Raw genomic sequence first — 15,922 nt, 5'->3', positions numbered from 1 at the left:
AAAGATGCTAGAGCGGCCGGCGCAGACACTTAAGAGGACACAGGCCTAGGATAAGAGAAGATAGAGGATGCTGGATGGATTCTGAGCATGTCGCAGATGGCAAAACATACTGATTCCATAATTTGCGAACTCCATATTCGAGACAAACTTTGCTAGGTTAGCCTTTGTTGGAATTTTTTGGTCATACAACACCTAGGAATGATGACAATCTAGAGAATGTCATGATATTAGGTCGCTTGACGATTAGAGAGGATGAAGAATAGCTCCTTCCATCTGCGTGATTATATAAATTTAGTTTTATAAATTTTTTGTAATATTTAAAAACTAATCGATATAATTTCGTATTTACAAGTATCTCGAGTATGAATTTACATATTCACACTTTTCAACCATCTGTTGCGTTGCATGGAAGCATGAAGTCCGTATCTACCAAAATACCATATTCCCCCTGAGATAAGCGTTTCATATTGACATAATATCTATATCAACATCAGCCGAGGTCGATCTACTGCTGGATGAAGCCTCCCCCAAATCTTCTCGGTCCCTAGTTCTTCACTGCCACATGCATCCACCGAACTTCACGAGCTCAATATTCATAGACATATTATTCCTGTAGCCACAATATCATTGCGTGTCGTAATAATCTCTGTTATTGGGTGGTGTGACTCTGCAGCAGTTTCAACACATACTGGTCAACGTTCTGGCATGTAAATAATGTTTTATAAAATTTAAACATTGTTTTGTTTTTAAAAACATTGTTTATTTGTTTAGTTAAAAACATGTACTTAATTAAAAATATAAAATAACTGTTGATTTTTAAACATACACATTCGGAGAACCTACTTTATTATATAACGGATTTTCGGCTTTAATGGACACCCCCTTGTTCGAATTAGTCTGTAAATCGAAGTTTTACTGTTTGTGAAGCGGCAGATGTTGACAGAATGCTGTAATGGCAGTGGATCAATAAATCTTCAATCTCTCCACGTGACCTCTACTTCATCGGTTCTATATCTTTGCGTACAGCTGGAATCCTTCCATTTCATTGTGCCGCCACTTTCAAAGGCTCGGGCGCCCGCATGGGCTATCATCAACCCATTGTCAATGCAGAACCTCTCGTCAGTTGCGAATATTGTGGCGTTTCTTTCTTTGCACATGACCCCCATCATTTCTTGAAGCCTTTCGTTGCACCCCACTCCGCCTACTATTAAAACCTGTGAATAAAAGATAATATTTAATAATGCCTTTCTGTTTCCAATGAAACAGTAGTAAAAAACACTTTGTATATATTATGTTATTGTTATACGCAACATGCACACTCACAACAATGAGTTGAAATTCTATTGAACAAACACATTTCGTCACCTTAATACTACAACTAGATAACTCTGATTTGGTCATTGTTGGGAACTTACTTGATTAACGTAAATCTAGGCTATAATTATTATTTAAAATAAAAATGGAAAATTATGCTTGTCTAATTGGGAACAATTAATAACACAATCACTGCTGACCTTTTAATTACCACATTTAAATAACACGTTAATTATATATAATGGCCAAGTACTCCAAACGCGCCAGTTGCGGTGTTCGCACTAATTGAGTTAAAGTTCAATTGTATGAAAAAATATTGTAGATAAATATTATTTTATTTATTCAATGCATTTATGGTTTTAAAGTTATCTAACATTTTCAAACACAAAATTAATACAGTTCCCGTTAACTTCTGACTTACCTAGTTTCATTATTTTGTAAAGAAGGAAATGTAGAATCATATTCAATAGGTATCTCAAAAATAGTGAAAATCAAGTTATCTAGTTGTAGTATTGAGGTGGCGATTTGTATGTGCAAAATTAAAATATTATCACTCTTACTTCATGTGATCCGCAATGTGCCATCGCTCTTTCTGTAGTCTCAACGAGCATTGCGAAGACAGTTTCCTGCAAGGAAAAGCACAGGTCTTCAGCAGACCATTCCTTGCCGATTTGTGATGCTTTCTCTTCGATAAATGATAGTATCCCGGAGAAGCTTACATCCATACCTGTTTTCAAAGTAGATATACTGAAAATTAATTACAATATACAACTGTACTCTAAATGTATAGGATAATAAGTGAGGTTTGATAGTTTAACCAGAAAACAAGGGAGAGTAGGAGGGGTCTGAACCAAACAGGCATGATTTAAAGCTGTCAGAGAAAAGCAACTTAAGACAATAAACGCGATATAGATAGTCAAGAGATAGTTGAATAATACCCTTTTATGTATTTGAGGGTGAAGGTGACAGAGAGCGGAGGAGAGAGGAGCGACTGCATAAAAGTGCACAGTTTTTGCATTATCAACAAAAATCTAAATTTTAAGAGATGTACGAAACGGCGAATTGTACGAAAGTAGAACGTTCGAAAGTCGAGAGCCACCTCGCCACAAATAAATTTTATTAATTTCGAATTAACCGTGTTCGTATTAATGAGGTTTTACTGTATTGAAAATACATTGTAAAAGAAGGAGGATCAAATCACCATTTCATATCGAAGGAAAAATTATCGATACCAAATGATGTTTGTCCACAAGGGATTTATTTCTGTAAAAATATTGGTATCGGGCAGTGACAGGTGGAGGTAGGCTGTTAAGATCCGACATATATTGTGCACACTAAACTTTGTCAGTCAAACGGATATGTTTTCATTGAACTAAGACTACAATGTGTAGGTAGATAGTGTTTTGTTAGTTTTCAGATTCAATGCACTATCTGCAAATTGTATTCTTAGTTCAATGAAAATAATTACAAGATAAAAAGAACTTTTTATATACAACGTTTTTAAATTTTCCGTTGAATTATTATGCTCAATATGCTCAAACTTGTACATGATATGAAGTAAATAAAAAACAATCAAACAAATATAGAATACTGAAATTTCATTTTGATTTCCATAGTAACGCATGTATATATTAATAATTTAGTTGCTAGGACCACCCCCTTAGCAACCAATAATAGTCTTTTACTTTTTACGGATTTTTCTGAAATAACTTTCCATACAAAAACAGAATTCACTGAAAATTAATTCAATTCTGCTTAGAGATGGGTAAAAGTATTAAAAGAATGCATTGGCACCGTGTTCTGATATATTCTAAAAGTTTCAAATGTCTAGCTAGTCGGGAAGTTAGTTAAAAATCGATTGCAAGATTTGCACTGGACAAACAACCACCGGACAAACAAGAATACGAGCTAATAAAAATAAGTATGACTGACAACGTTTAGTGTGCACTATTTATGTTGAATCTTAATAGCTTACCTCCACCCCTTGCCATAGGTACGGGCATGGAAAGAAACACATTGAAATATCTGTCAAGGAGTGTCAATACATTTTTGACAGCCCTATTTCCATCTAAGATGGACCATACTGGACTAAATAATATACTAATTATGGTTCATAAATAATTAACATACCTTTAACAACATATGGCAGGGGCACATATTTCTTTCCTTTCTTTGCAGCCTGTTCTATGTTGTATCCCGGGCTTGGGGCATTTGACAGCTTAAGCACTCTTGCAAACCTAAATAAACCGATCAAGTCATATTAGAACAAAATTAGTATCTGTGATTTTACAGAAATATATTTATTATTTTGTCTTGCACCCTACCCTTGCCCTACTGTGCCGTCACATGAGGCCAGAACAGGAGAACTCGTTTATGTTTCAAATGACATAGTCTTAGAGCGGAATGCAGAAACATTTGTCATAACTAAAATTTCCTTAGCATAAAACACTATGCAGAAACATTGTCCTTAGTTAAGATCATTTCTATTGAAAATAATACCATATTTAAAAATTCTCTTTCCTATAGTTTAGGTAAATTATTTTATAATTGTTAAACGATGACAAAAATATGACAACTGCATTTTATAAATGCAATAACTATAAATACATATTAATATTTAATTATAATACTCTTATGTTTCCGTTATAAGTCATTATACGTGATTCCACAGGCACCGCAAGATATTTTTTTAACATGGTAACACTAGCGTCAAGTGTCATTCTTCACCTGGCATTTTGTATTTCTGTGGGCTGGCGTATAAAAGTAAAATAATATTCTCCAAGTACATGCCAAACGAATTAACACTATAAATATTCATATTGAGATACATTGTTAAATGCATTTTAGTGTATGGACTGTTTTATAGACATGCAAATTTATTTTGACAGCAGCTGTCAGTGGTAAATGGTAATACAGACGGGGGCGTGTTCATAACAAAAGTAGTCAATGGTTAAGGATTCCTTAACTCTATACTCAGGATTGTCTATAGTTAAGTCATGGTTTTCGGCATCTTATCCTTAGGATCGAAATCTTAGATTGTGCATTCCGCTCTTATTTATTAAAAGTAAATTGCAGGGTGCCAGTGCTGTAGTGAGAGTGGAGCATGCTCCGGCACTTCTTCAAACAGTTCTTATCAATATTATTTTACACACAATAATTTCAAATGACATGAATACTGAAAATTATTGTGAGGTTGTTATTTTTAACTTAATCGAGAATTTTAAATAAGTACAGTCGAACTTGGTTATTACGAGGAAGATGGGACCGACTGAATTTGCTCGTTATAAGCATTACTCGTTATATTGTTATATAAAATTTTTCGCGCCACATTCTATTTAAGCATATAACAAAAAAAATCTGAAAACCATTGTAAAAATCCCTGAAACAAGCATGGTATTCATAAACTACAAAAGCAGTTGTGGTACAGTTCGGTTATGAGGAATACAGCGGAAAACACATTTTGAAAATACCCGATATACTGGATTATTTGTTAGTTTGGGTTACTTTAGGTTAGGTTAGGTTAGGTTGGGTTGGGTTAGGTTAGGTTAGGTTAACCTAACAAATAATCCAGTATATCGGCTATTTTCAAAATGTGTTTGCCGCTGTATTCCTCATAACCGAACTGTACCGAAGTTGTTTATTGTAATGAAATGCTGAGCCACTGGCGCTGGTAGGTACCTACTGACTTCACAAAGCTTGGATTTTTACATGCAATTTCAACCATATGCGTGGATACTTTTTCAATGTTGTCGGCGAAAACATCAACTACGTACTTAGACACTTAACATTACAGGGCAGTAGCGAAGAGTGGAGGTAGGCTGTTAAGATCCGATATAAATAGTGCATACTAAACTTTGTCAGTTATACGTAATTGTATTCATTTTACTAAGACTACAATTTACAGATGGTGTTGGTTAGTTTTTTAAATTCAATTAAACCCTGCGAAACCCAAGCCATAATAGACAATAGTCAAAAAATACTCATCTATCTATAAAATATCTATAATTATGACATCAAATCATATATAATTGAAATTTTTTAATGGATATTTTATAGGTATAATAATATTTGTATGTGGCTTGATTTAAGAATTTTAAGAAACTGACCAATAACATAAAACGTAATATGTATTCTTAATCCAACGAAAACAAATAAGTATGCATTAAAAAGTGTGTACAATTTTGTCAGATCGCCCAAAGCATACCAAAACTATTATGGTTTGGTTTAGGCAGGGTTTAACTGATTTTTTTTAAATTAACCAACTCCATCTGTAAATATTGTAGTCTTGGTTCAATAAAAACAAATACGCATGACTGACAAAGTTTAATGTGCACTATTTATGTCGGATTTTAACAGCCTACTTCCACCCTTCGTCACTGCTACAGGGTGTCAATAAACTTTCTATGAAACTATTGTGTATAATGAAAATGAGATACAAAATTAAGACAGGCTAAACAATTAAATTATAAATTAAATTAAGAAAAGGCGGAAAAATAGAATACATAATTATAACGACTTGACAGCACTACATTTCGTCGGTGTTTTGTAAAAAGGGCGAATTAACCAAAATGCTACTTTACAGGAGGAGGATTTTTAACTTTTGACATTTATTTGTTTTTTACCTGTAGATGATTATAAATATCTAACAAGTTTATAATAAAGCTTAGAAAGAATATTGTCATTATAATAGGTATTATTATATAATATTTTAAAAGGCCTAATATGTCACATTTATTTTTTATTTCGTAATTTTAATTAATTTAATTTTAGTTGATTATCGTTTTTAAGTACGTTCCTGTGGAGATAAAAATTCGCCGTTTTTACACAACAAAGCTAGTGGGGTACATATTGTATTTTCATTAAAATCTCGATTTCGCCTAAATGGTTGATTCGCCCTTTTTACAAAACACCGACGATTTGATGAAGGATGCAAGAGAACAAAATGGTTCTATATTGATCTATATTTTTCAAACATTTACGCTCATCAGCCATTATTTCAAATTATATAGATATCTATGGCTTACCTGTCTAGGCAATTTCCAACGGCAATGTCAATCGTCTCGCCAAATATCCTATACCTCTTTCTGGAGTAGGCGATGACTTGCGTGTTGCCCCCGCTCACATACAGAACTGTTGGATTCTCTGCTTTTGTTATCAGGCGACCCATTTCTATATCTGTGTATTTACGGTAAGGAAGATAAAGTTTCCACAATCTGAAATACACTGAAAAAACCTTTGCAGTATAAACCAGTGGATGCTTGAGTTGACGCCATTGTTAGTTGAAAATGTCCCCCTGAGGCGGATGAAACTGGTCCAGTGAATATGTCATAAGACTGAAATAATTAGTGTTATATAATTGTGATTTATTTGAATTAATAGTACAATATATTAACCATTAAGGGGAATCATATAATGCCAACAGAGAACCTAGCGGAAAAATACGAAGCTTGCAATTTGAGATTTTTTTTTGATAATTTACAATTTCAACTGAATTAATTAATAAATATGTATCTGAAAACATTAAAAAGATATTTTTTTTTAGGTCAAAGATAAACTTAGAATTGTAAAAAAATGTGAATTTGTCACATATTTGGTACATAGGTTACGTTATTATTACATTATTTTTATGGTTAAGATTTAATTTAAAAATTTAGTTTATTAAGTTTTCAAATTTTCAGCGTTTAGATTTTTGATTAATTCATAGTTTTAATATTTTTTATATCTATTTGAAAAAAGATCAATTTTTATAAAAAATATAAATGTGTATAACTTGATATAACTAATGTACGTGTATAACTAATTATCCTTTTTATTTATATCAAATCAAGCTTAAATATTGGGACCATACCTAAATAAGATTTTATATAAATAAAAAGGATTTCAAGTTATACACATTTATATTTTTTATGAAAATCGATGTTTTTTAAAATAGATATAAAAATATTGAAATTATGAATTATAGGCCAAAACGAACCGTTTATGACGGTCTCATCTTACACCGGAACCCTTTATTACCATAATAAAACTAGTCGATCGTTCATGCAGTTGCCTGTGAATTTGTAAATTTGGATGCAGTTGTGTTCCATTATGCTCCATTCGAATAACAGTGTTTAGACATGCTCGTCTATTTGAAACAGGTATTCCTTATATCATGGTTTCCCAAACTATAAGTCGCGACCCACCAGTGGGTCGCAAGCGAATATTGAGTGGGCCTTCGCCACTGTATGTATGAATTTAAAAAAATTAGAAAGTGATAAATTTGATATTTTATTCAGCTATTTATAATTCTTAAAAATTTAAATATACTTAAGTTACGGAAAATATTGTGATAAAATAATAATAATTTGAATTGCCAATGCACTACAGATGGCTTGATTCGTTGCGTTGGATTTGTAACCCATTTCAAGACGACTTACCAACTAGTATGTCAACAAGAGCAAGTGAAGAACTCATTGATTTATCAGAAGATAAGTCACTGAAAAATAGTTTCAATCGTAAACAGTTAACGAAATTCTGGCTCTCAGTTGCTGATAATTATCCTTGCCTGTTCGATGAAGCTATGAAAGTCCTCCTCCTCTTTACTGCCTCATATCTATGTGAGGTCGGATTTTCGGCTATGGTTAACATTAAAACTAAATACCGAAATAAATTGGATATATATCAAACTCACTGCGATTAAGAGTAACTAAAGTTGAAGTTGATGCTAAAACTGTAATGAAGAAAAATAAGAAACAAATACATCCTTCCCATTGAAATAACTTTGTAAAAAAAACCTTGCAGGTGTAGGTATTTAAACAATATTTTTTTTAAATTTAAGTTGTGTTTCTTATTTCAACAGTCTTTCATTCATATTGGTAACACTTATAAAAAATATTTTTTTTATTTCAATTAGAACAAATAAGACGGCATTAAGTAGTTCCACGACTCGCCACTAGGGAATCTGAGCATTACCAATATTTATACCCTCTTTTCTCTAAACAGCTAAGAGGTGGGTCCCAAGATTGGAAATTTTTGTTAGATGGGTCGGGGCCCAGTCAACTTTGGGAACCACTGCCTTATATAAAAACAGAAGAATATTTTTCTCTATGGTCACTTTTTGATGTCTATGATCTACAGTGGTGTATTCTAAATAGTGTTTGAGGTAAAATTTAGGGTATTTTTTATCGATTTTTTAATACACCCACTTGAATTATGGAGTTATCGAATATTGACAAACAATAATCAAAAATTGCATCGCACAACCACATAAATTTAATTATTATTATGCTTCAAGTAAAATAGCTTTTACATTTTTTTTTCTATTAGTGCAATTTTGTGATGTGTGTTTATCTAACTTGGCTGAATGATCTACCAGTCAGTAGAATCAGTAGAAGTAAATCAGTCAGCCTACCCCCTTGTGCGGGCCATGGACATGGCACATGTCAAAACAAGTACGGGACAAAAAAATATTATTAAAAATCAATGGCGATATAATGAACTCGCACGCGCCGAGGTCGCAATAAACGACGGTTACCTGTATATAAATGACACTAGTATAAAAGGATACGGCCGATGCAATGATTCACACCGAGAATTGGTTTATTCCACAGCTGCGCAACGGTTCTCGCTACGATGGCTACCGATACTAGTGGAGCACCCATTCCTGGTCCTTTGGTGTAGCATACCACATCAATGTCGCTCGGCTTCAAGCCTGATTGGTCCAGGGCATCTTTTAATATCTTCAATGCATTTTGTCGGTGGTGTTCAGCAGTTTCACGAGGGAGAAAGCCTAAAAAAAAGGCTCATCAAAATAAATCAAAGTATTATAGATTGTAGTTGTACATGATACGAGTGGCGTGGACAGTTAACGAACATTGTACCTGCCAATGCGCTTTATTTATACATGGTCATTGCAGTGGCAAAGGATAGAGGTAGGCTGTTAAGATCCAACATAAATAGTGCACACTAAACTGTCCGTCATACGTATTTGTTTTCATTGAACTAAGATTACAAATTGCAGATAGTGTTGGTTAGTTTTTAAAATTCATATAAACTCTGCGTAATAGCCAATCTAAACTAAATAATAAAAATAAACCATCATCAAACATTTAATTGTGGTGATTTAAGAATGCACTGACAAATATAGAGCGAAACATTAATAAATTGGTAGTAGTACACCAGAGAGGCAAGGCTATTCTAACGTATCACTTAACATTCAAGTGTGATAAATATATACTTTATGTCGTCTCTGTTCTGGCAGAACACACTAACTGGAGAATACTAGTTTTGAGTAATTTGACTTTGAAGTTGTTAAAATATTTGAAATGGTCTATCATGTGAGTTTATTAAGTAATCGTGAAAAGGATGACTTTAAAATAAAGACTGTTTATTTATTAAGAAGATTTCCAGACGGTAAAGTTTGAAATAAGGAACATTTTGGTATAACTAACTCAATATGTAATTTTTTCGAATTAGTGTCTTCTGCCAGAACAGTGACGATGTAATCAGGCATTAATTATCACAAGAAGTTAACTGTCAAAAGTGCAATCTTTTAACACCCCCTCTCTTGGCTGTGTTAACTTTTAGAGCGAGATAGAGTACGCTAATTACATATTGAAAATTGAGATCCGAGTATTTTGAAAAATAATCTAGGTCATGGGTCATGGCAGCTGCCCCAATTTACAGTTCCCCGCGAGCTGTTAAATATCGAGTGGCGAGTAGTAACATATTTTTTTTAAAACATACTGCAATGACATGACTAATAAAATTGTAGGTTATGTTGATATGTTCAATTTGTGTTTGACGTTTCAGAACAAAATTTTGGGGTTCAGGTGAAAAAACCATAGATACGCGAGAACACCCGAATTTGACCGGCCTTCGTAAATAAGAGACGAATTTTACACGACAGGCATACCAACTTAAATTCTAACCATATTACCGTGTTAACAGTTAAGAATAGCTCTGCAGAGCATCTTATTTACATCTTCTTCGAAGACATCTAGGTAGAAATATGAATACATAAGAGAATGCATTTTTCTGACGGTGGAGATGCTTTTCGATCCAATAAGTAATTATTAATTTAAAGTTTGATATTTTCATACATTTCGATACATCATTATCACACAAGGTTAAATTAAGGGGCCCGTAAACGAGCAATTTTTTACAGCAATTGTGTTGCCGTTAATAGTTGGCGAAAACACGAAAACAGTAGTCTATGTTGCGAAAACTTTCCATCTATTGCCGGCAGCATGGTTGGTCGATATATCGAATATTGGACACAATCGAAAATACGGCAATAATTCCTAGATAAATCTATTTCCTTCTCGCTCTGTTCCATATGTGCGTCTCTGCTTAACCTGCCGTCGGCCAACCTTACCCATAGCAACAATAAAAATATAGTAGTGACAACCGATTTGACAATACATTATTATGATTTTTCACTGTGTCATTATTTATATTATTATTAATATTCCCCCCCCCCCCCGACCATGTCCGATCCTAATAGGATCATATGGGCCTCCAAAAAGTAGAGGGTTGTATTAACAGATTTTGTTTTTTTTACGAGAAATGGATGTCAGCCACTTGCTCAACCTATTAGGTCCATACCCTGACTCACACACAAATTGAAAAACAATATGTGTCTTTGTCAGACCCAGGATTCGAACCTGAGACCCACGGCTTGATAGTCCAGCGCTTAAGCCACGCAGCCACCGTGGGTGTCATTATTGTGTTATTACTAGGGCCCGGATTTATATGCTAGTGCATGTTTTGTTAGGGTGTATGCACAGCTATGAGAGTTGCACAGAAATCCATTTTGAAACACACAGAATCCAAAAATAAAATTTTATTGTGCATATAAATGCATATTTGAGACGTTAGAGCATATTTCGGAGATAAGTGCATATTTCGTTAATAAATGCATATTTTAGGGCTTTTGTTGGAAGTTGAATTGGAAGTGTTAAGAAAGTGTTTATTAAGGCACCACTTCGAGAGAAGATCAGCCTAATCTACCACTCCCCCCAGAACCTGTGCTGACTAGGTGGGAAATGTGGCTGAACGAAGCTCATTTTTCTCACAAAAAAGATTCAGTGTCCATAGAAATATGCCAAAACATAGTAGATTGCCCGACGGTAGAAAGGAACTTGGCTGTGATTGAGACTCACTTTTCTTTCTTCTTTCTTACCTGAAGCAATCACAAAACTGGAGACACGAGGACTTCATTTAACAGAGTCACTGGAAATGGTGGAAGGTGTTAAAAGACGATTGTCTTCTATCCCAAGTGAGATGGGAGACATAAACGAAATATTCGTAAATATTTTATCGAAAAACCCTGATTTAGAGAAGCTATACAAAATTGATGCTTATATTAATGGAAGAGGCCTGGATTTACCAGAAAACGTCAAGTCAACACACGCACCTTTATTTAAATTTTGCCCAATCACCTCTATGGATGTTGAGAGGTCATTTTCTGCATATAAACAAATACTGACAGATATGCGGAAAAGTTTTACACCAGAACACATTGAAAAAAATATTATAACTTATTGTTGTGGACAAAAACAACAATAAATAGTATTTAAGAATTAGTTAAGTGTGTCGTTTCTGTTTTTTTTAAATTGTATTTAGTTTATATTGCATTTCTTATTCAATTGTAGGTAGGTACTTGTAAAAAAAACTATTTTGAAAATAAAATTGTATATATATATTTTTTAGTTTTTAGTGCATATTTTAATGATTTTAAGCGCATATGTGCATGCATATATTCATGTTTTTGGTGCATACAAATCCGGGCCCTAGTTATTACTAATCGTCAATTCACACTACGTACAATGAATAAATGAACAAGCGGCAGGGTATATTAATGAGTTTTATTTACATCCCGAGCTATAAAACGTAGAAGCCAAATATATGTTGGGTCACTAGTGTGGTGTTCAATGTGTGGGTTGAGGATGATGATGATGAAGTCTACGATGTAGCAGGGTGAGATTTATTAGCAGCGTATCGGTACAATAGTATATTATACAATGATAGTACCTATAATCTACTGAGATAGTTACGAGCTAGGTACTTGGATTCGAGTGACATTTAGATAAATTATTCTTCGTTATTTATACAATAAAAAGTAATACATTAACATTTAATTCTGGCATATTGGACTAATTATAGAGTAGCGAAATGAAATATTATTTATTATTACAGCCGTAAGAAAATATGATAACATGAAAAATGATTATTCGGCTAATACACCGTAATGATATAATGTGCTGTGTTATGATGTAATAATATACCGTATCTAATATTACCAATCAACTTGCTGATCTAGCTAAGAGTTGTTTGCTGGAAATTGATTCGCTGGGAATATATTACTAGTAATTTGATACATTAAACAACAGATATCTGATCGCTATTATTCTGCAGCTACATATATAATGATCCAAATATAAAAAGACCAACTGTCAACGCTGCACAAACGTCTTGATCTGGAACAATGTGAGCAATTGAAGAGTCGAACACCCCGAATAAATACATTTAACTCCTGTATGAGTCTCCAGCTGCCAAAAATCGATTAACAGTATTGTAGTAATCGGTGTTGCTTTCTTCATAACTGTATCAATTTTCTTTTTCTTCGCACTAATTATATTTAACAAATAAATACCCACTAAATGTCAATTTTTTACATCTTGTAAAGTTTTTAAATAAATAAATAATTATCAATAACTAATTACTGGTTTAGGGTCTTTTTACTGGTTCTCCGCCACCGGCCGCTGTCATCTGTCAGTGAGCGCAGTGTTGCCAACCGAACTATAATTATAGTACATTTTGGTTCGCGTACTATTCGAAAAGTTACATTTTCGTCCGCGTACTATTAAAAAAGTATAGTACATCAAAAATACCACAATTTTGAAAAATTTTATTAATTGAATTCGCCGGTTTGGTGTGGGGTGTGAAGCGAGGGACGGTGTATTATAAATAATATAAGATCTCAGTGTGCGATATTAGTCTATAGCCGGGTCTACACTCGGGACTTTTCCATACGTCTCACGAATTGAACTCAGGGCATGCGTCGTCGACCTTGAAATCGGTTCGAAAATGGCCGCCATTTTGTGATGAAAGTACTAACGCACTGCGATCCGACCGGCTTGGATTTCTATTCAACACCCCAGCAGCTTCGTATTTTTTCGGTAAGATTCGGGTCGTTCGTGCATTTGGCTGTCAGTTGCGTTGTCAATAAATGTATTTATTTGAGTCTATTTGATCATATTCGATGCATTTTAGTATTGGAATATTACGATTTTTTGCAAAATGTCGACTGAAATGATTACAATAGATTTTATTGAGAGTAGGGGCACATTGCGCATTATGGCATATAACCATAAAGACTATACGAACAAACTGAAGCGCAATGATGCCTACCTACATGTTATTGGCAGGAAAATTTGGAATGTCAGTTTTAGGGGTAAAAATAAAATGTTTACGGTTCTACTTTTCCAAGGAGTACCATAAAACAAAGGAAACAAAGAGTGGCGCTGTGGCTGACAACAAGCATGAACCCTCGTGGTTTGCATATGAGACATGAGTCAAATGGCATGTCGATAATAGGGGTTAAAAATAAAATTGAGAGCTTGAGTTCGTATTTTTCAAAAGAGCTCCACAAGACTAAGGAAACAACAATGAGTTGAGCTGGGGCTACAGCAAAAATGAACCCTCGTGGTTCTCATACGAGTCACTGTTGTGTTGTATCGAATATAATATTATTATCTAGTTATTGTAGGTACCTACCTATTCAATGACATAGGTATTGTAGTAGGTATTGATGTGTCGTATTATGTATAACGCCCACGGTGGCCGCACGGCTTAAGCGTTAGACTATTATGCCGTGGGTCCCAGGTTCAAATCCTGGGTCTGGCAAGTACACATATTGTTTTTCAATTTGTGTGTGAGTCAGGGTAAGACCTAATAGTTTGAGCAAGTGGCTGACATCCATTTTGCCTTTGACATCCGTGTCAAGTTCTGAAAAAGGACGTTTTCATTCGATTCTGTTGCCCTCATTATTCCGAACAGTAGTCAGAAAATATATTATATCATTAAATTTAAATCTCTTCAACTTAAATTGATGTAATTACAATATACCTAGTATAATTGTAATATTTATTTTGAGAATCAGAATTATTCGCATGACGTTTTGGCATAGAATATTTTAATTTCGAGGGTGAATATCCATACAAGAATAAATATCATTAATTTAATACAAAGTGCACCGATAGATGGCACTAAACTAGTTCCATGACTGGTTTGTCGTTAGGACACACTCAAGTATGCTCATTTATTACAAATATGATTGTGATAATAAGTTTAAAAAAATAATTAATATAATTAAGTATTTGTTATTCTAAATTTTACTGTTTTCTTTTAACATTTTACACTCGTTTCCCGTACGCTCCGTGGTGGCGCTGTATTACCGTGAATAATTTTATTCATCACCTGCGAATCTATTTCGATGTATAATATATGACTCAACGAAGTGTAAGCTGTGATGAACGAATGTAGACAGTAAAACGGATTCATCTCCTCTGCGCATGCACAAAACTTCTCGGTGTAAAACCAGAATTTAAAAGTTGAAGAGGAAGTCGGCGTTGAAGTGACTAAATGGGGACGTAGCTTATGGACGTGGTTTTGCGTTGTATACCTACTCTAAAAAACTAACGTGACAGTTAATGACGGCGGCCGGTGTTAGCATTTTTCGGTCGTAAGAGGTGTTATAATTAAGCAGGGCATCGGAATTTCTCAAATTCTCCAATATGTTTAAGTATGTGACAAACAAAAAACTTTCATTTTCTACACGTCCTATAATTTTTGCCGAAATACTATAATGGCTTGGACCGCGTACCATAATTCGATGACAAAAAGATAGCTAAAATTCAAAATGGCGACTGACAGATTACGATGACGGAGAACCAGTAAAAAGCACCCTGGTTTATATTACTTATTATTTCACGTTTGTTTAAGTAGGGCCGGATCTAAATCCTTGTTTTATTTTGGATATGTTTATGTGATTATTTAGGACGGTATGTTATGCTGCAGTAACTTCATTGTCGGCCGTTTTTGCTTTATCTAAAGTCACGTGTACGCACGAAATACATCAGCCTCACTTGCCCGACATTAATGTCGGGTCACACATTGCCCAGCAACTGGGCAATAGTTTCACCATTTTTTTTGGCAATTGTAAGTATCGCCAATCTGTAATTTTTGATGCTCGTTTACGGGCGCCTTTAGGTTAGATTAGGTGGTCTAAAAAGAAGTTATAAAAGGTCACGCAGTCATCTGCGGCACAATTATCAATATTTTACCTACGTAAAATGTATTGACTAAATAAAAACAAACCTTCTCCCGGAGGAGTTATGTACGTGCACCGGCAATTGGATAGTACTTCGCCATCTCGGATGATACCGATTCCCAGTTTATTTGCGCTACCTTCAAACCCAATGGCAATAACCATTTTATAAAAGTATTTATATTTTATAAAACCTTGTAAGTAACAAAAAAAATATATTTCAATATTGCGAATTAAGATAACCTATAAAAACGGAAATCTGACAGTGACAGTTGCAGTGATGACCATAGATAACTG

General features: G+C 34.2%; 1 protein-coding gene across 1 annotated transcript; it reads right to left on the bottom strand.

The window, feature by feature from the left end:
• Window positions 1–748: 748 nt before the first annotated feature.
• Tcs3 (Probable tRNA N6-adenosine threonylcarbamoyltransferase Tcs3) lies at window positions 749–15,921 on the bottom strand. The gene is made up of 6 exons (XM_085959501.1): window positions 15,676–15,921; window positions 8,861–9,082; window positions 6,339–6,489; window positions 3,445–3,551; window positions 1,875–2,041; window positions 749–1,214 (listed from the first exon to the last, which is right to left on the bottom strand). The coding sequence occupies exons 1-6, from the start codon at window positions 15,788–15,790 to the stop codon at window positions 975–977; spliced, it is 1,002 nt and encodes a 333-aa protein (XP_085815627.1). The 5' UTR covers window positions 15,791–15,921; the 3' UTR covers window positions 749–974.
• Between the last annotated feature and the right edge of the window lies 1 nt (window position 15,922).

This window comes from Rhyacophila brunnea, unplaced genomic scaffold (assembly GCF_057557595.1).
Source record: "Rhyacophila brunnea isolate RB1 unplaced genomic scaffold, BYU_Rbru_1.0 scaffold_9, whole genome shotgun sequence".
In the NCBI taxonomy this organism is placed as follows: domain Eukaryota; kingdom Metazoa; phylum Arthropoda; class Insecta; order Trichoptera; family Rhyacophilidae; genus Rhyacophila; species Rhyacophila brunnea.
Note: the sequence above shows the minus strand (reverse complement) of the source record. Positions and strands in the feature narration are given on the sequence as shown.

Coding starts and splice junctions, on each gene's coding strand:
- Tcs3 (XM_085959501.1), bottom strand. CDS start 15,790: ATGGTTATTGCCATTGGGTTTGAAGGTAGCGCAAATAAACTGGGAATC. Junction 2,042..3,444: donor CCTGCCATATGTTGTTAAAG/GTATGTTAATTA, acceptor CTTTGAAAACAG/GTATGGATGTAAGCTTCTCC. Junction 1,215..1,874: donor CACATTGCGGATCACATGAA/GTAAGAGTGATA, acceptor TTTTATTCACAG/GTTTTAATAGTAGGCGGAGT.